This window comes from Setaria viridis, chromosome 9, assembly GCF_005286985.2.
Source record: "Setaria viridis chromosome 9, Setaria_viridis_v4.0, whole genome shotgun sequence".
Classification (NCBI taxonomy): domain Eukaryota; kingdom Viridiplantae; phylum Streptophyta; class Magnoliopsida; order Poales; family Poaceae; genus Setaria; species Setaria viridis.
The window spans coordinates 4710468-4735886 of record NC_048271.2 but is presented as its reverse complement, the minus strand read 5'-3'; the positions used below and the strand labels follow the sequence as shown (position 1 = coordinate 4735886).

The 25419-nt window shown below is 46.5% G+C and overlaps 3 protein-coding genes across 4 annotated transcripts; 2 read left to right on the top strand and 1 right to left on the bottom strand.

Annotated features, from left to right (window-relative positions):
* Nucleotides 1-5809: 5809 nt before the first annotated feature.
* LOC117840747 (myb family transcription factor EFM) lies at nt 5810-7839 on the top strand. The gene is made up of 5 exons (XM_034721267.2): nt 5810-6182; nt 6271-6404; nt 6559-6949; nt 7053-7129; nt 7254-7839. Exons 1-5 carry the CDS (start codon nt 5969-5971, stop codon nt 7485-7487), a joined length of 1050 nt encoding a protein of 349 aa, XP_034577158.1. The 5' UTR covers nt 5810-5968; the 3' UTR covers nt 7488-7839.
* Nucleotides 7840-14400: 6561 nt separating this feature from the next.
* On the top strand, nt 14401-19289 carry LOC117839584 (serine/threonine-protein kinase SAPK8). Of its 2 annotated transcripts, none has more exons than XM_034719957.2 (9): nt 14401-14821; nt 16882-16956; nt 17039-17140; nt 17221-17274; nt 17372-17464; nt 17711-17803; nt 18068-18172; nt 18391-18489; nt 18633-19289. In XM_034719957.2, exons 1-9 carry the CDS (start codon nt 14630-14632, stop codon nt 18918-18920), a joined length of 1101 nt encoding a protein of 366 aa, XP_034575848.1. In that variant the 5' UTR covers nt 14401-14629; the 3' UTR covers nt 18921-19289. The 2 variants fall into 2 exon arrangements, with proteins under 2 accessions (XP_034575848.1, XP_072146891.1); XM_072290790.1 differs by lacking the exon at nt 14401-14821 and adding an exon at nt 15455-15478.
* A 3846-nt stretch (nt 19290-23135) lies between these two features.
* On the bottom strand, nt 23136-24786 carry LOC117836626 (uncharacterized). The gene has a single exon (XM_034716091.2). It carries the CDS (start codon nt 24733-24735, stop codon nt 23407-23409), a length of 1329 nt encoding a protein of 442 aa, XP_034571982.2. The 5' UTR covers nt 24736-24786; the 3' UTR covers nt 23136-23406.
* Between the last annotated feature and the right edge of the window lie 633 nt (nt 24787-25419).

Here is a 25419-nt window from a genome sequence, read left to right as displayed (position 1 = left end):
GATGTGCTGGTGTGCGCCGTGGAGACTTGATGGCGTTCCCTCCTCTTGCTTCAACGCCCTCCTGCAAAAGTCAAACACTTTTCTGTGAAATAAAAAAAGAGTTATAGGCCGGGCTGGAAATTGGCAGCTGGCCAAGCAATCCTTTTTATCGCCACTTTTATCGGTCCTCATCCAAGTACAGTACAGGGCTACAGGCTCTGTACTATGTACTTGCTTCCTAGGTCTCGTATTTGTACTATGTACCATGTACTGCTTCCATGTGAAGAAATATCGAGGTCAAACTTTTCTTTTATGTTGCATGAGTGGGAAATGGTGTGAATACTGTAATATTCAGAAAAAAAAACTGGTCACGTAGAACTGGAATGGAACAGGAGGGGAAAAAAATGCATTTTTGTTGTAATAACAACATCTACGTACCCTTTTCCGTAGCCATGAGATTTCAACTACTACGCTCCTATTCCTAGTTGTATAATAAGACATCAACAAATATCAAGACCAATGTGTAAACATGCTATTCCTACTACGTCAAAGGGCCGGGCTTTCTATATGTTATCAGGTCTCGCCTATCCTCCATGATTAGCTGGCGAATCTTGTGGATATGTTCGCAAGATTCTGAATGTTTGTGATAACATAACGCCAGTTGCTAATAACAAAAGAACCACATGTTGGAAACTAGCTGCTGCTACAACAGGTACAGACGTTTCCTGCATCCGAGCCAATCACGGAGCCCCAACCCCAACCAAACGCGGCCACTAAAAAATGATTTGAGAACTGCGCTCCTGCATCTCGCTCTCGGACACCTGGATACGTGTGTGGACGCTTGGCGGGGGCCAAGCTGTCGTTGAACACTTAGAGGAAGAAGGATTAGGAAGGGCCATGTTGGCATGTTGTTCTAGTAGATTCCTTTGGCCTCTCGAGGCAGCCATGGGCCGTTTTTAGGTTTAGTCCCGGTTTAGGTACGGCGAGGAATGCGACTTCTCCTTTGCGACCTCCATGAGTTCTTGACTTCTTGGAGCTGGACCCTATCTGAATTGTGGTGAGAAATTTCCAGACGGCGTTTGGGATCCATATTTCTCCAGCCTATACAGCCTTGATGACATCGTGTTTTCTCATCGTTTTTAAGCTCACTGTCAGTACTTTAAGGAGAATAATTGATGCGTTTCACCTGTAGATGACCTGAGCTCACAAGTCACATGAGTTTTGCTGCTTACCACAGGGAGTAAAACTAAACAACTTGTTGGAATATGCTCCGAATTCCTAAAAATTTCCACGTGCACCAACTAACCGTTGAAACATCTAACTTAGCTTGTTCTAAATTGGGAGGCATTTTGTGGTAGCATGCTTGCATGCATGTTTACCGGTTGCATGCATGAGTTTTTTTAGCCATTCGTTGTTTGGATTGTCTGCGTGCTCCGGCCTATATAACATAATTAGCAGAGTCATTCTGCGTTTCTATTCCTCTTGTAATTCGCTTAGGTTGAGTTAACCACTCATTGTAAATTCCTAGCATTTGTAGACCTCTAGATATATTGAATAGTGAAAATCATCTTTGTGTATTCGTGTCTTGCTTCCAAAGAAGTTTCCACGTAAATCTGTGTCTCTTGTGGTTGTGATCATACTTGTTTTGCTAATTGATTTCTAACACAGCTAACCAATACACAAATGTGTATAGCTGGGTAGGGTTGTATTTGCTCTTCTGTCATATCAGGTCAGTACAAGATACTGCAGGATCTAGATATATTATCTTAAATAAAAGGAGTTATATATATATATATATATATATAGGTTTATCGCGGGTTAAGTTTAAAAAATAACTTCGGTTAGCAATATCTAAATATATTATCTTAAATAACAAAATGAGTTGTATAAAATGAAAGCAGATGAATCTATAAATGACAAGTCTAGAGGGACTTATATTTAGTACAATCGAAAGAATTACTTGCTAAAGTAAAGTGACACTAGTTCTCAAATACCCATCGGTAAATATCCTGATCCATAGTAGGAATAATCTTCCCAAAATTCGGAGAGACCGAGAAATTTCACATTCTATCGAGTTATTACATGGGATAAAAAGCCTCTGCACAATCAGCAGGGGAAAAGGCGAGGTAGCCTAGCCAGGGTAGCAATCACAGAAAAGGCATGAGGCATCAAATGCCACTCATGCAATTGGGGAGACACTGAACCAATCAAGGAATCCAATTCAGCACTGATAATGCTCTTCTTTGGCCAGAGTCCAGAGCAGTCCACACTCTGCATTTCTGGGGCATCCCTTTGTCCTATCATCTGGCTATTCCTCCTTTTGGGTGCATCAGTGCATGGTGGCTCAAAAGAAAGAGATTCCTCAGTCTGCACGTCCAAAGTGCGCGCCTTTTGTTTTGCTTCAGAACCCAGCCTAGCGTTGTCAAGATGCGGGCAGATAGGTTCTCTCGGATTCTCATTTCATATGGTTGGATGCCGGCACTGGAAATCAATTCTTGATGAACAATTGTTTTGAGTGGCATCTCTTTGGTGATCAGCTTCTGGATGAAGTTTTATACTAGCATGAAACTTTCGTGTGGTATCTAAGAACAATCCTTAGAAAATTTGCAGGTATTGAATTTAAGAACTATGTGTACATAGCATGTTTACAACGCAAACACAGAGAAAAAGGGGTTCAATAACACCTATCCAGAGTGCAAGAAGAAAATATGTACTGTAAGAACTGTAATGTTTTTCATGTGAAAGTTTCAAGCATGCCCTAGTATACTTGAAGGATACGGTGAGTTGAAGAACTGAATCTAGATAATAGGACACGTAAACTATTTAATTACAAAATATTATTATTCCTTTTCCTATTTTCTGGAGCATAACTATATTGAAGTAGTAGTACTGTGTAAAGATGTCAAAATTAGTAGGTGCGCATACAAACTGCTAGGAACAACCGCTTTGCATGCTACGTTCACGGATGCTTTCAAGTGGCCACAACTCCGAAATGGTACCTTTCATCCGGTTGGAGATAGCAAGCAATCCACATTCTACGGTTTGGATAAGAGAGGGCAGGTACAATGGATTCTTGTGTCTGTTCCAATCTTCTCTCCAGGTCTCAAAGAGTGACATCGACATCTATCCATGGCCAGCCCATGATTCTGTCTTCTAGGTAAAGTGCTAGAAGATTAGCTGCACAGTGGAGTGGATCGAGATGCGATTAGTTGCCCAATCAAATATACTTTCTGTGTCTGTAGATATATGGCATTTTGGATGTCATCAAAAGTCTCTAATATATAGAGTAGCTTTGATTAATGCCTATTACATGAAAACAATAGTGAAAAGTCTGTAAATTAGAATTTTCTTGGCAAATTATGGTTAAAGATGATGCTACACAAATACAAAGGAAAAGGTTCTCATCTCTCTGAGGCTAATATGAACCGTACCCTAGCTATCCTAGCCGTCGATGGACCTTGAGAAGGAAGTCAGTCAAGAGAAACGTCGTCTATCACTGAAATAACACGTCATTTAACTTAGAATAAATATAAAAAATATGAGCATATAATTTATGTCGAGTTCCATCACATGGAATGTAAGCTGTTCACATAACTAATGGATATATTCGGTATTCTCCAATGTTTCCCTTGGAAATTTTGACAGCCCAGTGACAAGGAAAAGGAGTTCGGTCCAGTCACGGGAGTGAAAAAAGTGGCAAAGCAAAATCATCGATTCAGGTGCAATAAGTCCCACCTGGCCACCTCCCTCCCAAAAAATTGACGCAGGAACGAGCCAACTAGCAGTGAAGATTCCGGCTGCTGCATGCAAGCTGTGAAACTGAAACGGAGGGACAGAATTTTTCCAGAAAGGAAACGGGGGAAGAAGAAGATAAGGTGCGGCGCGCGCGTAACGTGTCGCGCGGCGACTCGGCGAGCCGGCGGGCGGGTGGAGGCCGTACGCTACCGGATGCGGCGAGCCGATCCCGCGTAACGACGACTTGGGGGTGAGGTGTGTGCGCGCCGCGTCACCGCGCACGCCCGGGCGCCCCCGACAGCGTACGCGTGGGCGCGGGCCCGCGGCCGCGGACGGTCCCCGTTGCTCCTCCGCTGGCCGCTGCCCTGCTCAGAGGAGAGAGTATCTCTGGCCAATCCATATCCAGATTTGCCCACTTGCGATCCTCTCTTCTCGCCGGGAAAGGGAAATCACGGCCGTGCCTTGTCGCGTCGGTTGGCCGGTTGCGCACGGCTGGGCGGATCATCTGTGCGCGCGGCGGGGGTTTTGCTTCGTGCTGCTAGCATAAGATCACATAGGAAGAAAAGCCAAGAGTACAATGGTCCGCTAGATAATCCCGGCCAGTCCAGGCCACCACCCATCGCAATGAATCTGCGTGATGGGATGAGATTTATTCGGTCTTATGGTTACATTCCAGCATTGCCATGGTGTAACGAGAAATTTTTCCATATCCATTGTATCGCCTCAATTATGATGCCAAGCTATATGATGCGCAATCTTGTCGCATGTCAATGAATTACCTCAATCACAACAATAACAATAATATATGCTTACGTTGTTGGCTGAACTAAGTAACCGCACTACATGTTAACACCATATGAACGTACTGAACAATTCTATTATGTAGCCGTTAGTGATGAGCTAGGAGTCACATTGCGCATGCTAGCACCGTGATATCGTAGTATGGGGTAATATGTTTTCGTTTTCAACTAAGTTTTTATTTCAGCGATCGATTGTGACACGATGTGATGATTTTATTAAATCTTTGGATACGCTAGACCAATCTATAAATCATAGAGATAGAGTTTGCGTGCATACATTTACAGGTGAGTACGTACATGTACGAGTGTCAGCATCTGCTAGCTTGGTGTACGGTACCAACCCGTGCCTCACCAAAATTAAAAAACTGTTCAAGAGCTTGCCTTTTCCTAGCAAAAAGATCTCCACATTTTCGTGGGAAAAAAATCTCCATGCCAAGCCACACAAGGAACCATCCGGAACGTACGGCTTTGTATCACCGACTTGGCCGGACTTCCACCGTGAGGACAGCCAGAGAAAACAAATGGCAGGACCACCCGTACTCCGGAGCGTTGCTCGTGCCGCCAGCCAACCAAGAATCACCCATCCATCGGCCAGCCCCGACCCGCGCGGGGGCCGCGACAACAAGCCGTGCAGGTGCATCCCTCCATTCCGAAAGGCCGTCCCTTCCGAAACGGCACTCCGCCACGGCGCCGCCCGAGCCGATGGGCATCGCGCCCGCGAGACCAGGGAACAGCCGGACGAAGAATCCTCATTGAATGATTCCCGTCTAAAAAAAGGCATCGCCATCCACGCAGGATGACAGGATCCCTCCTCTCCTCACCTTGGCACGCAAGCATTTTAACCACGCCTGTTATTACTTGCACGGAACGCAAGCTAAAAGAAAACCGAAAGGGATCGCAGCGTTAATCTCGGAGGAAAGGCAGGGGTGTTTCTGCAAGTATCTACAGAGGGGGTCGCGAACCGGGGTGCGAAATGGGGGAAGGTTGAGGGGCGTGCTGTCGGGAGAAGAGGCGTGAGAAGCGGTAACTCGAGGCCGCGCCGCAGGGTCGACGGATGGACGATTCACCGAGGAAGAAGTGTGTGTGAGAGACGTCCGGCCGCGAGCTTCTCGCGCTGGACGCGACGTGAGGAATCGGCAACGCAGCGCGCCCACCCACCCCACGCGCCGCGTGGTCTTCCTCTCTCTTCTTCTCTCTCCTCCCATCCTGCGGTCCAGCTCGCAGATTCCATTCGCCCCCCCGCCCGCCGCCGCCCGTCTATATATGCCCCCGGGCGGCCGCACCTCCGGAATCCAGATCCTCCTCCAGTCACCCCACCCACCCACCCACCGCCTTCTCCTCTTTCTTTCCTCCGCGTTGTTCTTGTTCGTCTCGGCTTCCGGTCGCTGATTCCGCGGCGAAGATTCCCGGTGGCGGTGCTTGTTGTTCGCTCGCTCGCTCGTGTGTTCGCGTGCATGGGGCTCGACGTGGCGGAGATCGGGATGGGCCTGGATCTGGGGCTGGACCTCAAGCTCTTCGCCGCGCGGAGCGCCGGTGGGATGGCGGCGGCAGCGGCCAAGGGCGCGCCGGCGGGGATCGAGGCCTGCATCAGGAGCCTCGAGGAGGAGCGCCGGAAGATCGAGGTGTTCAGGCGCGAGCTCCCGCTCTGCGTCCGCCTCCTCGCCGACGGTGAGAACATCAGTTTCCGTTTCGTTTTTCTTTTTCGTTTTCTCCTCCGCGACGTGGTTAGCTGATGCGGTGTGCGTGCGCGGTGCAGTGATCGAGGAGTTGAAGGACGAGGCCGCGAAGAGAGGCGAGGATTTGGAGTTGGAGATGAAGGCGGACGACGGCGACAAGAAGAAATGGATGAGCACCGCGCAGCTCTGGGTGGACTCTGACGCCAAATCCAAGGTAAACCTTCGCCATGCTGTGTTGTTTGGATTCCTTGTACAGTTTTGATTTATCATCAAGTGCTCGAATTTCTTTTGTGTTCTCTACTAGTTAGGATTATCAAGAGGTTTTCGATTTTTATTGAAATAGACTGTTTATACGTGTTTATTTGCAGTCCGAGAAAGAGAAACGGAGTGAGATGACCTCGCCGGAGCCCAAGTTGCTCGGTAGCCCCATGCCGATACGGGCTGTTCCGGCGGTGGCCCCCCCGCCGCCACCGTGCTTCAGAGGGGATGACAACGCTGCCAGCACTGTCGGGCTGCCTGGTCTGTCGTTGCTGCCACCGGCTGCAAAAACATCGATCTCTCCGGCCCCTGCCGTTGATGAGCACCGGCAGAACGCCACCGCAAGATTTTCTGCCCCCATGTCACCATCTGGCCCTGCACTCAACTTGCATGCTCAGACTCAGCAACAGCAGCAGCAGGCGAGGAAGGCGAGGCGGTGCTGGTCGCCGGAGCTTCACCGGCAGTTTGTTGCTGCCTTGCACCAACTCGGCGGCCCACAAGGTAAGATAAGCGACCGATCAATTAAAAAATAAAATTACTACGAGTAGCTACAAAAGTACAACGAATATTGGAGCCTTACAGACTTGTTTCATCGTGATTGCAGTTGCTACTCCGAAGCAGATCAGGGAGGTGATGCAAGTGGACGGGCTCACAAACGACGAAGTGAAAAGCCATCTCCAGGTGAGCAATTATCCGCTTAATTTGTCCAGGCATCTATATAACAGCTGTTACTTCTTTTTAATGTCCATTTCTAGCTATGCATCTTGTTTGGAAACTAATTCGATCATGTCATGTTCGTATGCAGAAGTACCGGCTGCACAACAGAAGATCGCCCGGCGTGGCTCCGGTGAGCCAGTCGATTATGCTGGTGGGTGGCCTATGGGTTCCTCAAGAGCAAACCAGCTCACAGTCAGGGTCTCCTCAGGGCCCCCTTCAGTTCTCTGGGTCAGGGATGGCCGTCTCTGCAGCCACCGTCGGTGGCGACGGCAGCAGCAGCGACGAAGATGACAAGTCTGACGAAAGCTATAGCCGGAAATGATTGTAAGGTTTGCGTTCGCGAAAGATCGGTTGAGAGTGTAGAGATAGCATCGCGGCTTTGCGCATCGGTGGCAGTAACAGATTCATCAGTCAGGGAGAGGCTGTGCAGCCAGGCCATGCATACAGGGAGATTGGGTGGTGAGCGCCCAAGAGATGAACTGATCATGAGTTGGGTTGTTGTCATATATGTACATGAAAAGCTGATACCAGTTTTCATGAGGCCTATTGACTTTAGTTTCCGGGCAGATCCAAATTTTCGCCCTGAGAATTATATACATGCGACATTCACACACTGTTGTCTGTTTATTTGTAAGTTATTATGATGTTATGGATTGTGAATACTTTGCAGCTTTGATGGATCATGTCTTTTTCAGCGTATCTGAAGATTGAGCTTCAGACGTCAGTACAGCTTCAATGAAGCTCAACAATGCAATTTACGTACCAATTAGGTTTCTGACAGAGACCAGAATCATCTGAACAATAGACCACAGCAGGGTAGTGCTAAACTTTAGCAGGATCACATTGGATGTTCGGATGCTAATTAGAAGGACTAAATATGAATTAATTACAAAACTAATTGTACAGATCGAGTCTAATTCGTGAGACGAAGCTATTAAGGCTAATTAATCCCTCATTAGCAAATCATGGGCTAATTAGGCTTAATAGATTCGTCTCACGAATTAGACTCCATCTGTACAATTAGTTTTGTAATTAAACTATGTTTAATACTCCTAATTAGTATCAAACATCCGATATGACAGGTGCTAAAGTTTAGCAGGGGTATCCAAACACCCCTTACAGCGAGCTAAAAAACACCAACATAAATCTCTGTAATCAGCACAGTATCATTGCCAATCTTTTCGATCAGCATGTTTCTGAAGTAGCTAAAATTCGCAGCGTTCTTTCGTGAGGCCGGATTGCTTCTCCTACCCTGGTTTGTTGCATGCCTGCCCGGCCTTTCACGTCGAGACGGATACCCGTAGATCTCCGATAAGTTGCACGTCGCTGTCTCGTGCATGCCCCGTCCAGCACTCTTACCTCTTCTCGCAGGGTCGGAGTCAACAATCATTAACAACTCTATCTCTGTCCGCCCATGCTTATCCGGAGCTTAGTATAACCCGACGCATTCAGAAGCACGTTGCCGCCGGGCCGGCTCGCTGCTGCTTTGAACCAAAACTTGGAGGGTTCGACCGCATCGACCGGCACACATGAAAGAACACAGATAAAATATCGCAGGGATTATTCCGATTCTGATCGGGGCTCATCCAGCATCGCTTGGTTCGCAAGGCGCTTTCAGCGTGCGAATATTCTTGCGGTTGCTTGCAGCATCTGCCGCGCGCGCCCGTCCTTTCCGCTGTAAGATGGGTGCGGGGTGAGGTGTGTGCGCGCGCGCGCGCGCGCTCGGCTGGGGTGCGGCTGGGGACGATGGCGATGATAAGCTAGTTAATTGAGCGCGTGGGTTAGTTGCCATTGGTCAGCTGGTTGCAGGTAGGAAAACGCATGGTCGCCGCTCGATGTGGCCAGTGGGATATTCGGTGCTCTCTACTCCGGCCGGTCTTTTGTTGTTGCTGCTGCTGCTGCTGGCCGCAGAGACAGCTAGCGATCGGCCAATCAGGCAGCCGGAACGAACCGAATTCGGCGAGCCTTTTTTTCTGGTGGTGCTGACTCTGATACAGATAACAGATTCGAAGAAACGAGAAACTGGGTCTTTCATAAAAGGGGGTGGAAAGAAGAAGAACCCTGTCTTCCTCTTCTCCCTGTTCCCTGAATGTGTAAGCGATAATCTCGGAGGGCGTATGAGCGGTAAAGATAGTGGAAGCTGTCGATTTTGTAAGTGGATCTGCGTGCAATTTCTTGTGTTCCGTTTATGCCATCTTTGGCGTGAAATAGTTATTACATTTTTTTAATATAGATTTAGGTCGATTGGAGGTACGGTAGCAAAAGCAAAGATGAAAAAATAGTGAAAGAACTGTTTATCTTTGATTGTAAAGACCAGACAGCGACCGAGAGCACCTTTTTTTCCCTTTTCTTTTTTGGAGTTGGAGAGTAGGTATGTGCTCATAAAAAGGATCTAGGAAGTATAAGGTGCAGTTCCACTTGTAGGTTAGGGAGACGTGAGCATGGCCAAATCATAATCCTTTTACAGTTTTACCGCATTCCATAGCTTTGTCTTTGGCATTACTGGTGTCTGCTGTGAAATTCAAGCGCCATTGCCAAACCTTTTAAGTGGTGAGACATATGGGCCGAATTATGAATGTGAGGTTGGCTGACAGGTACACTAAATTGGGCCGGGAAAAACTTCGGCTCACACACAAACACAACTCAAAATATGTAGACAAAACAAAGTAGAGAGATAATTGTAAACATACAACCGGTCGATCCCCAGTTTATACAAGTAGGCAGACAATGTTTTTTTTTCAAATCAGCAAATTAATTGCGGTGACATACCAATATACCATTCTAATTAATTTTTCTTCTCCTAATAAATGATTACGTTGAATGTCATTCTATTTTATTTTATCAATGTTTTAGGTTGACCAAATGACCCAAATGATTAAGGCCTGCATCCATATCCCAGATACTACCCATCATTTTTACATCCGGTGCTAAAAAATAGTAAAGTGGTATTTGGCCCATGGTATGTCCGGGAGAGGAAAACTATTTTCGTTTGTTGATATAACTGCATTTTGTACGCAAAGGTGCCAAATTAGTCAGAAAGTGGTGTCATGGAGAATGAAAATGGCACGCCATAGAATATTTGATTTTAAAAGAAACTTGTCATTTACATTTTCATAAAAAATAATTTTATATTTCTTATTCCAGCTTATGTATCCTTTGGGTACGCTGTGACTTTGTGAGTAAATCTCCCTTATCAATTTGTTCGATAATCAGAAATGGCATCGTGGAATAGCAAAATACACACCGTAGTATATCTCCCATTCTGAAAAAAACTATAACATTTTATATCATTTCATAAATGCATTTTTCTATTTTTATTTCAGCTTATGTGTTCGTATACATTATTACCGGATTTTATTTGGATTTATTTCATAACTTACGTTACGAAGTGGCCCAAGGGTGGATAAAAAGAACCTTGTGATTTCGCCTATGGAAAAAGGAACCTATATCAGCTTAGTTACTCAAAAAGGAACCTACAGCTATGGCATAAGCAAACTGACCAAGATAGGCCTTGGGTGGGCCTTGGGAACCCGTGCGACGACGATGATAAATTACTCTTCGCAGCATGTACAACGACAAAGATTGGGCATGGAGCAAGTATCTCATTCTGGCACTCAGCTTGGGCCCAAGGTAGAAGGCCCAAGGACATCCCTCCAAAGATCTTGCTGCATCCAAAAAAAGAGCAAAACTTTAAAAGAGGCGGTGCACAATCATGGATGGGTTAGCGACATCAACATTATTGGGATTCAAACTATTGGCCATCTCCAGGAATATATCGATTTATGGTCCCGAGTGCAGGAAGTCGAGCTGGTCCAGGACGTCGCGGACCAAGTGATCTGGAAGTTTACTCCCTCAGGGACGTACTCTTCGCGTCCGCCTATCGTGCTCAATTCAATTCCTGGCCCAGCTTAACTAGTAGCACTAGCAGAGAAGCACCAAAGGCCCTCCATGTAATTAGCACTAGCAATCGATAGTGCACGAAATTAACTAGTAGTTTCTGATAGTGCAATCGATGGTGCACGAAATTAACTAGTAGCAATCGATAGTTTATTTCAACAGTTTATTTAACACAGAAAGCTATAATTTTCATGGAACATGTAGGAAACTAGAGTTGCTTCTTGGACAAAAGATTGTACTGCCTAATTTTTGGCTAGGCATATGATTCTTGCAGAACCATGCGCTTTAAGCCAAAGGTGCAGCAGTAAAGCAGCTTGAAGAAATTGGTACACATCCAACACTCGCATCTTTCATCGACAAGAAAAGGTGAATAAACCACGAAGAAAGGGTGAACTTCGCCGGACAAAGATAGCGCACCTGCGTGTGGGTACCGTGGCTGGCGATTTAGCCTAGCCTTGCTAATGGGAGGAGGACGGCGCGAGGGGCCTGGATCTGGCGCCTCCCTGCAGATCAAGCAAGAAGAAGGGTTGAAGGTTGACGTCTCCGTCTCCTCGGCACCTCCCCTGCAGATTGGGATGAGTTGATGAGGAGAAGAAGGGGAAGGGTAATGTGGAGGGGATGGAAGGTGGGAGGTGCAAGAAGACTACCTAGATTTGCCGCCGTTGTTGGAGGAGAGCGGCGGGGGCGGGGGTTGCGGCAGACGGTGCTCGCACCGGCGGCGTCGCTGAAGCGAAGGGACAAGGGACTCCGGACTCGGCGGCAGATGGAAGAGCGGCGGCAGATCCACGGACTCGGCGACTCGCGTGCGGGGTGCTGGCAGCATGATGTGGGAGGCCAACCCGCCCCCGACCTGCATTTCAGTACACCCAACCCGCCCCAACCCGCTAACCTCTGGTACCCATTCCTACCCATCCTAAAGAAATCCGCGCGTGGACCCGTCCCGAAATACCCGTATCAACCTGCCCCACTAGCAAGGCTATTCCTGGGATCCACCTCCTTCAACCTCCGACCACTAATATAGAAACCTTGGATGCCAGTAAAGTGCAAATTCTTCGCCTGGTTGATAATTCGAAATAGAGTGTGGACAACAAATCGACTAGCGGTAGGAGGGTGGCTGAGAAACCCATGTTGCCTGTTGTATCGTAGAGAGCCTGAAACTGCACATCATCTCCTGCCCGGATGCCGTTTTTCAAGAAGGATTTGGGAACCGGTAGCGTCATGGACATCTTGCCCACAAATAGAACCACATGTGTGGAATCAGCCTGACTCGATCACAGATGGGTGGTTCCAACTTGCATCGACGACCGGGACGTCCAGGAAAGATTTGCACTCACTTATCCTACTAATAGTTTAGAAAATTTGGGTAGAAAGAAATGCTAGAACCTTTGACCGGAAAGAGCGATCCGTTCCTACCATGTTGCAGAAGATTAAGGACATGTTGCTGAAGATTAAGGAGGAGGCGTCTACTTGGGGCAGTGCAGGGGTGAGACACCTTGCAGCCATAATTAGGAGCTGCTAAAGGATGCACGCATCGGTTTGTTGTACAACTACATTTTTTCTGGTTTTGTACAGTTTGTTTTCTTTTTACCTGTTCTCGGTCCGCTGAGATTGTTACTTGTAACTCGCTGATTTACTAATAGAAATGGTACAGTTTGCGTCCGTTTCGTTCAAAAAAATAAGAGACCACATCAGGACAGGCACCTATCTATATATGTATCATATTTTTCCTAATTCACTCGTCTATCTCAATTAGCTATTTATAAATTATATAGAACAAATGAATTTTATACTAAAAATGTGGAAAAGATAGTTTAATATGGAAAGGAGCTGGACCGATTTTTTTTATTTTTCAGCCCTTTTTGCGAAAAATTCTCACAAATACGCTCATGGAGAAACCAATTCCAAAAATGAATCCTTAGCTTGGCACCATCTACGCTGGCGCCAAGCTTACATGTCTCGGCGCCAGCCATCCTGACGCCAAGGTCCATGCGCAGCTGCTGACGCGGATGCCGACGTGGCGGGAGCTTGGAGCCATCCATGGCCTTGGCGCCGTGGATCTTGGCGCCGAGCAATTTACCCCATGCCTCCCAGCGTTTCGAACGAAACAAGTATAATTGTTCCGAGGAGTGTGCAACAAACTATGCTCTAGTTCAATTGGTTAGGACATGGGCTTCTTATCCGTCTCAAACCTAGCTGGTATCACTGCAGTGACTTTCCTCTCAATCTTTCAAGTACAAAGGAATCCAATACGAGAAGCCCACGTCCTAACCAGTTAAACTAGAACATAGTTTGTTGCACACTCCTCAGAATATTTATACTTGTTTCGTTCGAAACGCAGGGAGGCATGTGGTAAATTGCTCGACGCTAGGGTCTACGGCGCCAAGCTTGGCGCCAAGATCCACGACGCCAAGGCTGGCGCCATCATGCCCCTGCCATGTCGGCATCCGCGTTAGCAGCTGCGCATGGACCTTGGCGCCAGGATGGCTGGCGCCGAGACGTGTAAGCTTGGCGCCAGCGTTGATGGCGCCAAGCTAAGGGTCCATTTTTGGAATTGGTTCCGCCAGAGGCGTATTTGTGAGAATCTTTCGCAAAAAGGGCTAAAAACAAAAAAGTCGCAGGAGCTGGACATAGGATTCATAACCTAGACTCATGAAAGAAACATGGAAAACCACATTCAAGTAGTGCTCCTCTGTCACCTAGTTAATGTGGACCACCCATCTCATGAATCTACTGTTTCTTATTTAAGAATAACGAAAGAGGTAACATTAGCATGCTCCTTTATCAAGGATACTTATCTACCATGTATATGGAATGACGAAAGAGACAAAGTAACGCATTTTTGTCACCTGCACCATGGGCCACCCCTCTCAAGGCTTTGCTAGTTCTATCATCGATTCAACATGAATGACATAAGAGGCAACTAGGCTCTACTAGGTAAGTTAAGTAAAAGATTTGCTATAATTATAATTTCTAACTAGATAAGATCAACTTCTTTGATAACTTTTCTAACCTGTTTTTATCATAATTTTTTGAATCCAAATAATGAAAATTTTGTGGTTAAAAACTAAACTTATTTTTCAAATTAGGATTAACATTGTAAGAAAGGAATGTGTTATTCTATGAGCATACTTTTCCTCTCCTTTTTTTCTCCATATTTAGTAATTTTTATAGTTATTTAACTTAAGATCACCATTTTTGGCAGTGCATAAACACACAACTAACTTATTTAGAGTTCCACAAATGAATGTTCTCCCCTGTATATCCATTTATGACACAGATCCTAAAAGATGATAACCAATAAAAAACCACTTCCCGCTGCACTCAAGCCCAAGCGGTTCGCAACTCGCACGGCGAGAAAGCCTTTCTCTCTCCTGGTCGGCCAGTGACATCACCAACTCGTCGAGGAGAGAGAAAGGGAGCACGAGCTCGTTGCCGATTTGAGAAGAGAAGAGGAGTGAGGGAGGGAGAGCGAGCGAGGGAGGGGGAAGGAGCGGGGAGCCTGCGCCCAGGGCCTCGGGTCACGGAACCCTACAAAACCCTAGTCTCCGTTGATCGCCGTCTCCGGCCATGGCAGCGCCGGCGCCGGATCGGGCCGCGCTGACGGTGGGGCCGGGCATGGACATGCCAATCATGCACGACAGCGACCGGTACGAGCTCGTGCGCGACATCGGCTCCGGCAACTTCGGCGTCGCCCGCCTCATGCGCGACCGCCGCACCAGTGAGCTTGTCGCCGTCAAGTACATCGAGCGCGGCGAGAAGGTATGGCGCTGATCCCGTTCCTCCTCTCCTTGTGGATTCGATTCGGCGCTAGTTGTGGTTGATTAATGACTTATCGATTCGACCGCGCGTTGATTGGTTGCGGCTGTGCGGTCTGCGCTAGGAAGGGGCTATTCGATTTGGGATTCCTTGTCCTGCGCGTGCTATTCGTTTCGTGGGTTAGGGGGCGCTGTAGCTTTTTGCTGTTTGTTCCATCTGATATGGTGGGTACCCTCGAATTATAGTTGTTTGTGTGTAGATTTCATTTGGGTGTGCTGTATTGGGGCTAATCAAGCATTCTCCACTTCAATCACTAAACAAGCAAAGCTATGCTGATTTAGTGCCAACCTGACAATTGAATCAGAATAGCAATTTAATCACCCTGCGTGCTTAAGTGAACCTCATAATTTTGATGCATCTTGAGTAGCTAGCCAGGTTGTTATGAGCTTGGAGTTTTGATTATCATCATCAAATAAACAATATCAGCAAGCACTCAAACAAAGATCTAAAATTGTTTGATTCTTTATTGAGTTTTAAAGGATGTGACTATGGCCACTATTTTTTTCCTTGAAAATAGTATTTGCAACCGTGCCACCCTGAGGATCGAACGCAGGTCACAAGCACCACAACTCGCACGCCTCCACCACTATGATGTCGCAGGTTATTTAGTCTCAATATATCTATTGGATTTATTTTATGTGAATTTAGTAAATATATGGTGTGGTGTGGTATAGGATTAGTTCACTATTGGCTTAGTTAATCCCGAAAAATGTTTCTCCATTTTGCAGTTGCATAAAAAAGGAAATAAAAAAGGAATTTCCTTGTTTTGAAGTATCTCCTAGGCCCCTAAGGTCCTACCCTTTTCTTTTCAGATAGTGATTAAAAATAACACAGGTAACTGACTTGTTAGGATTGTACTTCTGTGCCAGCTGTGTCCATATACTGGATTTCAATCTTACTGATTGATGTTAGCCGTTAGGCATGATCTATTGATCCTGTATAAAAGCCTACTCATCCATCTGGATTCAACATTTGTGGATATCACATCTACTTTCAATCAAACCATGGTAATGGCATATGATTCTGCCCAAGACATGTATAATCTAATTGGTAATGATGCTTCATAAGACCATAACTCTATACCACAGCTAACTACTACTTGATGCATTGGAGTGTATGTCTTATTAAAAGAAGCGGAAAGACAAAGACTATATGTCCAGGGCCCAACAGAATGGATTAAATTTCACAAAACCACATTATATTGGGAAGACTATCACAAAACCACACTTTTAAGCGATAATTTCGTGGAACCACACTTACCTTTGCATAACATTTCGTAAAATTTTAAGCATTGCCATCATATACAGTGTTCCAGTTTCACAAGCCTATCCTGTTTCTGTTAGCTAATATTGAAGTAGTTGCTGACTTGTGACACTGTACAAGAGCTGACACGTTTTGATTGCGTAGCAAGGCTGGGGATAATGTGAAATCCTTTTGATACACCATGAAGTGGAATTCATAAATAATCCCATTCCATTCAGCTCCACCCAGGCATGCAATTACATTGATGCGCATAAGCTCTTTACTGACTGACCACGTTTTATCCATGTACTCCTATATAACTAACTGGAGGTACTTGTGCAATTTTTTTATGCCATCACTACTCTTGCTGTGGGCTGTGGCCATCTGTTTTGGTAGTTCTTGATAGTTTATTGAATTTGAAACTAAGGTTAGTTGAACAGATGCTTCTTAATTCCCTTTGCTTTTGGCTTCTACACTGAGAGACCAACATCAATTCATACTAAAGGTCCAATATTATATATGATTCCCATTAATATCCTGACTTTAGGTCTAATTTTATGGAATTTCCTCCCTCTCATTCATTAGGTGTGTTTTAAATAATTCCAGTGTGCATGGTTCGTGCAAGCATGAGCTTGTTCCTTAGTCTGTTTCGTTTTATGCATTTTCTTGTTCATTCATAAATGCTAGGTAATCAGTTATCACTGCACTCAATTGTTTTACCTTGGTATTCTTTATAATATATATTTTATTATCGTGTGCAGATAGATGAAAATGTTCAGCGTGAGATAATTAACCATAGATCATTGAAGCACCCTAATATAATTAGATTTAAAGAGGTGAGTCGGGATTGTGATGCTTTATTTCCCCGGCCTTCCATCGTCAAAAGATTTCTGAAATATATTTCTTATATATGCCTAGGTTATTTTAACCCCAACTCATCTTGCTATTGTCATGGAATATGCCTCTGGTGGTGAGCTTTTCGAGAGAATATGTAAGAATGTGAGATTCAGTGAAGATGAGGTTTGTGCTTGCCACCTGGTTCATCTTTCTTGATACATCTCTTTCTTGATCCTGCCAAATGCATTTGTATGTGTTTTCAGGCTCGCTACTTCTTCCAGCAGCTTATCTCAGGAGTAAGCTACTGCCATTCAATGGTATCAGTTATTATAATGGCATATCTTGCATCCTATTATTACTGTTTACTCATTCATGCATTAAGCTGAGCTGTGGTTTTTTATCCTTATTTTCAAGCAAGTATGTCACCGTGATCTGAAGCTGGAGAACACACTGCTAGATGGGAGTGATGCTCCTCGCTTGAAGATATGCGACTTTGGTTATTCCAAGGTTCAACTTAATCTTATTGTAGCTAATATTTCTGTGTTATTTGTTACCTATGGCTGTTTAATGGTTTGCAACCCCTTTCTGAAAGAGTGTGTGCTGTGTGTCACACGCACGCACACAGAAGCACTCTGTAACATCAAGGTTTCGTAGTTTGGCTTAATGAATACACTGTCGTAGAATGATGAACATGATCCTGTGGTTTTGTTGTTTCTTTCTAATGAAATTCCATGCATTCTTCATTTTCTGCAGTCATCTGTTCTTCATTCACAACCAAAGTCGACTGTTGGAACACCTGCTTACATCGCACCTGAAGTTCTATTGAAGAAAGAATACGATGGCAAGGTACTTATGCTATCACTTTCCTAATTTATCCCGAGAAATGTGTTTTGGTAGTTGGGTATACTTTGCGGGAGTGCACTGAAGTTCCAGAAACGTGCAGTTAGTGATGGCATTGTTGTTTTTGTTGTAGTTGTTGTGCACTTGTGCACCCATGCTTAGTGGTCAGAACCTGTTGCTTATGATTTGTCTTTAGTAGTGCTAACTGCCCGGTTACCTCCTATATGAGGAAAGATTCTCCTCGCTGATGGATTTGTTTATGACAAACAGATTGCTGATGTATGGTCATGTGGAGTGACCCTTTACGTTATGGTTGTTGGTGCATATCCTTTTGAAGACCCAGAAGAGCCTAAGAACTTCCGCAAGACAATTCAGGTAATCTTAATTTGTTTTTTCATGCTTTAGCTACGTTTTGTTTCTGGATACAAGTTGAGTGCATGCAAATGCGCGTACACGTCAAATGTGTGGGTGCATCCTAGCCACATGTGTAGATGTCTAAATTGGATCGGCTACTTCCATATTTATATATGTTTCACTTTACGTGCTCTTCCATTTTAGCTAACAAATAAGCTAATAATGGCATCTTGTTGCAGCGCATCTTGAATGTTCAGTATGCGATTCCAGATAACGTGAACATATCTCTAGAGTGCAGGCATCTAATTTCAAGGATTTTTGTTGGCGACCCTGCTATGGTAAGTCCTTGTATGTCGGTAGTTATAACCAGGCTTTGATCCTTGCTATCACAGTTCCAGAAATCAGAAGATATGCTGTTTTGAATTTAGTCATATTTATTTATGTGGTTTTCATGGCATTTCTTGTTATATAAAATATGCAGCGGATTACAATCCCTGAAATACGGAATCATAGTTGGTTCCTGAAGAACCTTCCTGCTGATCTGATGGATGACGATAGCATGAGCAACCAATATGAGGAGCCTGATCAGCCAATGCAGACGATGGATCAGATCATGCAGATTTTGACAGAGGCCACCATACCACCTGCTTGTTCTCGCAGTATAAATGTCTTTGCCGATGGACTAGACATGGACGATGACATGGATGATATTGAATCTGACTCGGATCTTGATGTTGACAGCAGCGGTGAGATTGTGTATGCAATGTGAGCCACATCTCGGATAACAATCTTACCAGTCAACCAAAGAATCGATCAGGCATGGGATGCCCTGATGTTGTATACTCCGGCAAAGAACTAGCATCCTTTTGTGAAAAATCGTCCTGTGGTTTCCTTGGTTTCCAGCAAATGGACTCGCAATCCTTTTCTGTGGAACACAGATGTTGTAGTCAAACTGGGGTTACTCCCCTTTGGGAAACTACTCTCCTCTTGCTTCCTGTGTACTGAGGTTTGGATACTCTCAAGCTCCGACTTGTGTGTTACAGTTACATATGTACAAGTAGTTTTACTCTTGTTGGTCTGTGAACTTTGGACTTTGCTGGTAGTTTTACTAGGTCTAATGTAAATCTCGATTTCTGCATTTCAAAACTTTTGGTCTGGGGGCATTCACGTTCATCACTGGGTCGTGGATTTCCCCAGTTTCCTCATTTCAAAACTCGTTGTTGGCGCACATTTATATTTGCGTGTGTTGGGGCCACATAAAAATTGAGTCGGTGCACGAGGCACACCAAATATTTGTGGTCGGGGCACATCCAAAGGTGCTTGTATTAGGGGGCACATTCGCAGGTGCGTGTGGTAGAGGCACACCAAAAAGATTGAGTTAGGGTGCGCATTGGCACGTGCGTATGTCTGGTATGTTCTCACGCAGAGCCGCTGATGTTTAACAAATTTGACACCGAAAAGGGTTACACGTCCCATATACGTCTACATGCTCTCGGGAGTTTTTGTAGATCAGAAGAAGCTCTCGTGTTGCGCCATGATAATGGTCCGTCCCGGCCCGGCCGGCAGCCCAGTACGGCCCAGACTGGCAAAACTGAAGTGTTTTTGCTAGGCTTCAGCTTCACTAGTAGCACCACCGGCAGCACAACCTTCTACAGAATGCCAAAGAGGAAGCCCGGCCTGTATCTGATGGCGCTCTCTGTTTCGATTTCAGCGAAGAGTTGGCGGTAGAGATCGACAAATGTTCGAGGCGTGAACAAGTGAAGCGAGTTCCAACAACTGCCCCGAACGAAGGAAACAAAAAAGAATGCAAACAAACAAACAAGTACTAAACAGGGGACGAGAGTGGAGTAGTGCTCCAAGCTTGGCTCGTAGCGCTAATAAAAAGACCGGAGCCCGACAGCAAACTGGCGATCCAGCAAGGATTGGGAGGAGAAACCAAACAAAACAAACTACGGTTACCGAGAGACAGGATAAAGCCTAGCGGTTCCAGCGCTGTTCTAGTTTCAAGAGAAGAAATCAGGATGCAGGCAGGCTTGTATCGATGCAGCCCGGCATCGAGATGGAATATTTACACTATCCATGCGTGCTCCGACTTCCGAGGACGCCACCACCATGCCGCTGCTCCTGCTTCGCCATGCCCCATGCTAGCTCGCTCGACGGCTTGAGGCTTGCCCGGGTTCCTGATGCTTCAGGCATAGCAAGTACTCCGTGTGTGTCTGGTGGGTACGTAGAGGATGGATGGGTGCCTGGGTGGAGGACGACAGATGGGTGCAGGCTGCGTGGGGGGCAGCAACAGAACAAAAGGAAGCGATCGTCTCTCTCTCTCCACCAACCCCATGCACAATAAGGCTGCATCTCGCAGCATTCAGTAGCAGCAGCGAGGTGGTCGATCGATAGGGAAGCTATGGCGGCCATTGGTTGGGCACTGTGGTGGAGAATCGAATCACACCTGCATGCTGCCGTTTTAGCTACTAGTAGGCCACACACGCCGTGCACAGCATGCATGTACATACACCTTCCTAGCTAGGGCAGCTGGAGCAGGCAGGCAAGGGCGCAAGGCTCCGGCGGTCCAGCCTCCATGTCCCTGGCGGCATGGCCTCTCTCTCCGTACGTACAAGCACTGGTCCGTCTGAATGTGTGTATCTGCCAGCTTTGGCGTGGCATGCATGGCCAGTTCAGTCAGTCCCTCGCTTCTGCTTTTTTCCCCCTCCCTCTGGGCACTTGACTGCGCCAGCGTTCCGATATGGCTGATCTGAATCTCTGTCGCATGACTGACGGTCTGAGCCGAGTGCGTTCTTGCCTCAAAGTGAAGACAAACCGCTCGCTCCCCTTCCAGCTGGCACGCCGTGCTTAAAGGAGATGGAACGGGCACGGCGAGCTTCAAGGTACAGTTTCTGAGCTTTGGTTCTGGACAAAGTTCAGAGACAGGTTTGAACGAAAGAGCAAATTGTTGGGCAGGCATGGTCCCGTTTCGGTGCCCATCAGCCCATGCATGATGGACCAATCATATTACAGGTTGATTGTAATGCTTACGACAATATCACTACCTAAGCTAGGGCCCATGAAGCTGGGCTTACTGTTTTTACCATGGATGTATAGGAGTATATCTAGACTCGAGTAAATTAGTTGCTGTTTTTGCTAGTTACCGAAATCACTTGACAGTTTCATGGTTGGCTAATCCTCTACGTACTGGCTGCTAGGCGCCAGATGGAACATGGCTGTCGTGCGTTGGGCATGGTATCGATCAGTACTGCTCGCTAGCTAGCTTGTTTGGCAGGCGATCACACAAGAAGGAAGAGCGAGTCATCTAGATGGGAACAGAACCAACTAACAGAGCGAAGCTATTATGTTCGAGAGAGCATGGAGATGTGGAGCATGTATACTGTACCATAAGCATGTGAGCACATGTTAATTTCAATTTTAAAAGCATACATACATACAATGAACTGTATATATACTAAAATAATATGAGTGCATACTTGTTTGATTACATACATTTTGCATATAAAATTCGTATGAGCACATGCATAACTTAAAAAGTATGATTAGATTATTTTTTAGAAATTATATTTTGTGTTATTTAAAAAAATATATTGTTGTGTGTATGTGTTAAGGGAGTATGAGCACATACATGTTTAATCTACAAGAGCTAAGGGCAAAAGTGACTTTTTTGCATTAAGCTCATGCTAATATAGAGCAACACATCAGCATAAGGATGAGTTTGATAAAAAAAATGGAAGATGAGGGACTAAATTGGTCAGTCTGAAAGTTGAGGGACCAATTTGACCCTCGGTGCAAAGTTTAAGGACCTCAGTGCCTATTTTGCCTTCATGGAAGGTAAAATAGGCATTTTAGTCTCCTAAACTTTGCATTTAAGGGTCAAGTTGGTCGCTCAACTTTCATATTGGCCAATTTAGTCCCAAAACTTTTGTTTTGATCAAATTCGTCGTTTGTGCTAATATGGAGGTCCATATCATGAAACTAATGAGAAAAGTCTTTTATACCCTTGGCTCCTTCTTTCCCTCTTTAATTTCCACCGTTAGAAGTACAATAATAGTATGATCCAAAATAAATATGAGCATATATGAGTTTATCGAGAGAGCATGGAAACATGGAGCATGTATACCGTACCATAAGTATGTGAGCACATGTTAATTTCAATTTAAAGTATTCGTACATACACTGAATTGCATATATACCAAAATAATATGAGTGCATACATGTTTGATTACATACATTTTGCATATCAAATTCGTATGAGCACATGCATAACTTAAAAAGTATGAGTAGATACATTTTTTAGAAATTACATTTTGTGTTATTTAAAAAATATATTGTTGTGTGTATGTGTTAAGGGAGTATGAGCACATCCATGTTTAACCTACAAGATCTAAGGGTAAAAGTGACTTTTTTTGCATTAGTCTCATGCTAATACAGAGCACCACATCAACATAATGATAAGTTTGAAAAAAAAATGGAAGTTGAGGGACTTGGTGCAAAATTTAAGGACCTCAATGCCTATTTTGGCTTCACGGAAGATCTAAAGTTTAGTGGATCTGATATATATTTCTGCCGAACTGGATTGCAAGTTGGCAACAGCCAACTAACTAAAGGAATATTCCGGCTAAAATGGGGAGCCAACAAACAAACAGAATTGCTGCTTTTGCAGTAAAACCTGCATGCATTCAATTATGTACTAATGTACTTGGAGTTTCGATCAGCAACCAAAGTGAATTTTCCAGCCAAGTACTGATACGTACTGATGCGCACTAGCTACAAAATACTATCCTGCAGGAAGTGGAGACTTGAAACCACACATGCTGCCTAGGTTTGGCAAGCTAGATATACAACACCTTTGAAAATCCACACGAATCTTTGAATATTTATCGTGGACTTGAGAGTTGAGACCATATGATCAAATCCATGATCGTGCACCAATACAAAGTTATCCATCACTCCTACTGCAGTACTGCACGACAGCAGATCAAGAAGGAACATATGTATTACTACTAATAAAACTCCGATTAACAGTAAAATTAAAAGTTACTCCCCTTCTCCCAGTGACCAACAAAAACAACAGCAATTAACGGCCTTGATTAACCTCCCCCCGAGTGCACTTCTCACTCAAATTAAACACAGTCAAACTGCAAGATAAAGCTACACTGAAGACGTACTGAACTGATCCAGCTACTGATCACGTACTAGCTAGTGTGTCATGTAGTAACAGCCGCGCCATCCGTACGTTGGGGGCTGGATCATGGGAACGCGCCATTGGGGGTGGGCAAGTCCGGCCACGCCATGGACATCGCCGCCGGGCCGGCCCAGTACTGCATTTCCGGCGCGGGTAGGGAGATCGGCGGGAGGTCTAACCCGACCGTGGCGCTGCTCAGCGCGGCCGAGACGCTCGACGCCGGCGGCGGCAGGGAGGCCGCCGCGGTGGTGCACGGCAGGGACGTGGTGCCGGGGGCGTCGTACTCGTGCGGGCGTCCGGCGGCGCTGCTCACCACCGCGTGGAGCTGGTCGCTGTAGTAGCTCGCCGCGAGCGACGGCGACGGCGAGGGCAGCTTTAGTCCGAGGGTTGAGAGCACGTCGTGCTGGCCCAGCGGCCCCATGCCGAGCTGGGAGTCCATGTGCGGCGGCGGTGTAGGGATGGGACGCGACGCGGCCGGCGGCCACAGCGACGCCGGCGCGCCACTGGCATTGCCCGCGCCCGGCAGAACATGGATGGGCAGGTGGGCCATGCTGTCGAGGCCGAGGAGCCTGTGCATGTTGCTGCCGCCGTGGCCGCCGCCGCCCTGCACGCCCCTGGCACTGTTGAGCAGCGCCATGAGCTGCGCGGCGGCCGCCTGCTGCGACGACGCCCAGGGCACGGGGCCGGCGCCCATGCCCAAGCCGACGCCGAGGCCCAGTGACGGCGCGCCGCCCACGGCCTTGCAGGAGAGCGCCGGCTTCGCGACTGGCGTCGGCATGGGGCGCGGCTTGCGGCAGCCGCCGCCGATGGGGACGTTGCGGAGCGCGCCGCCCTTGGTCCAGTACCGGCGGCACGTCTTGCAGAAGTGCCGCGGCTGGGTGAGGTTGTAGTTGTTGTAGTAGCAGAACTTGGTGTTGGACGAGTTGCACCGGGGGCAACGCAGCGGCGCCTGCTCCGCCCCTTGCACCTGCTGCTGCCCCTGCGGCGAAGACGTCGCCGACGTCGACCGCTGCTGCTGGTGCGGCTGCTGCGCGGAGGAGCGTGAAGACGTCGACGAGGACGACGTGGGCGACGGGTTGGAGACGGTGGGGTGCAGCAACATGGGCAGAGATGCCGGGTTCCCATCGTTCACGCTCTTCAGCTGGTCCATGGCTGCCCCTCCGAGCAGTTCTTGGATCATGGTGATGGATGGCGAAAACTCAAGCTCGAAAAGGCTTCTTGAAGCAGAAGGGGATGGGTTCTTTCTTGGAGATGGCAAAGGTGGAGTGGTGTGGTTGCTTTCAGGTTCTTGCTTTGTGGTATGAATCAGAGGATGGGTTGTGGGGTGGGGTAGTGGTACTGGGGTGTGGCTTATAAAGAAGTTGGAGCTGGGTGAGGAGAAGGGACACGCCATGGATCGGATTGGATTGAGCTAGGGCTAGCTGCTTTGTCTCCGTGCCCTGTTGGCTTTGTCTCTGTTCAGAACTAAGCTTTGTCTTGATGTGTAATTACCTTGGACACTTTGTTGGCTGCATGTGGGTAGAACCAGGGTTTTAGAAATGTAACAAGGTGGAACGTGGGGACCACCGTACCAGCAGTACCTTGGAATGATGAAACGTAGGGTTTCGCTTCACAGTTTGGAACACTGGCATGTTCTAGTTCTAACTGACCAAGTTGTCTCCGTTTGGGGTCTCTTTTTTGTACCCATTTGCAGGTGATCATTGTTCACCTTTACCACATTATCTAGCCTAGACCCTAAATTTTACATATCGATTTTTACGTACGACATGTACACTTTGCCTTTCCTGCAAAATGTACGCAATGCTGAGTTTCCACTCGCCCGTAACCTCCTATCCGCACGGTAGATTTTTTCCCACTCCCCAGCAACGCACATCGGCCAGCCTTCTCTTTCCTCGTCTCTTTGACTCTTTCATTCTCTTTTCAGATCCCGTCGGGGAGCAGGGGGTGGCGCGCGGAGGCATGGAGAGCCCCTCCGAGCAACATGTTGTGCGTGGGGCCCAGATACACCATCCATACGTACAGGCTACACCTAGGTGTGTTTGGATGGAGAGACAAGTGGGACGGGACACGATCATCC

Bases quoted from the DNA above. Each gene is read 5' to 3' on its own strand.
- LOC117840747 (XM_034721267.2), top strand. From the start codon at position 5,969: ATGGGGCTCGACGTGGCGGAGATCGGGATGGGCCTGGATCTGGGGCTG. The intron at 6,183-6,270 runs GTGAGAACATCA...TGCGCGGTGCAG, and splicing joins CGTCCGCCTCCTCGCCGACG to TGATCGAGGAGTTGAAGGAC. The intron at 6,950-7,052 runs GTAAGATAAGCG...TCGTGATTGCAG, and splicing joins CCAACTCGGCGGCCCACAAG to TTGCTACTCCGAAGCAGATC.
- LOC117839584 (XM_034719957.2), top strand. From the start codon at position 14,630: ATGGCAGCGCCGGCGCCGGATCGGGCCGCGCTGACGGTGGGGCCGGGC. The intron at 16,957-17,038 runs GTGAGTCGGGAT...ATATATGCCTAG, and splicing joins ATATAATTAGATTTAAAGAG to GTTATTTTAACCCCAACTCA. The intron at 17,804-18,067 runs GTACTTATGCTA...TATGACAAACAG, and splicing joins AGAAAGAATACGATGGCAAG to ATTGCTGATGTATGGTCATG.
- LOC117836626 (XM_034716091.2), bottom strand. From the start codon at position 24,735: ATGGCGTGTCCCTTCTCCTCACCCAGCTCCAACTTCTTTATAAGCCAC.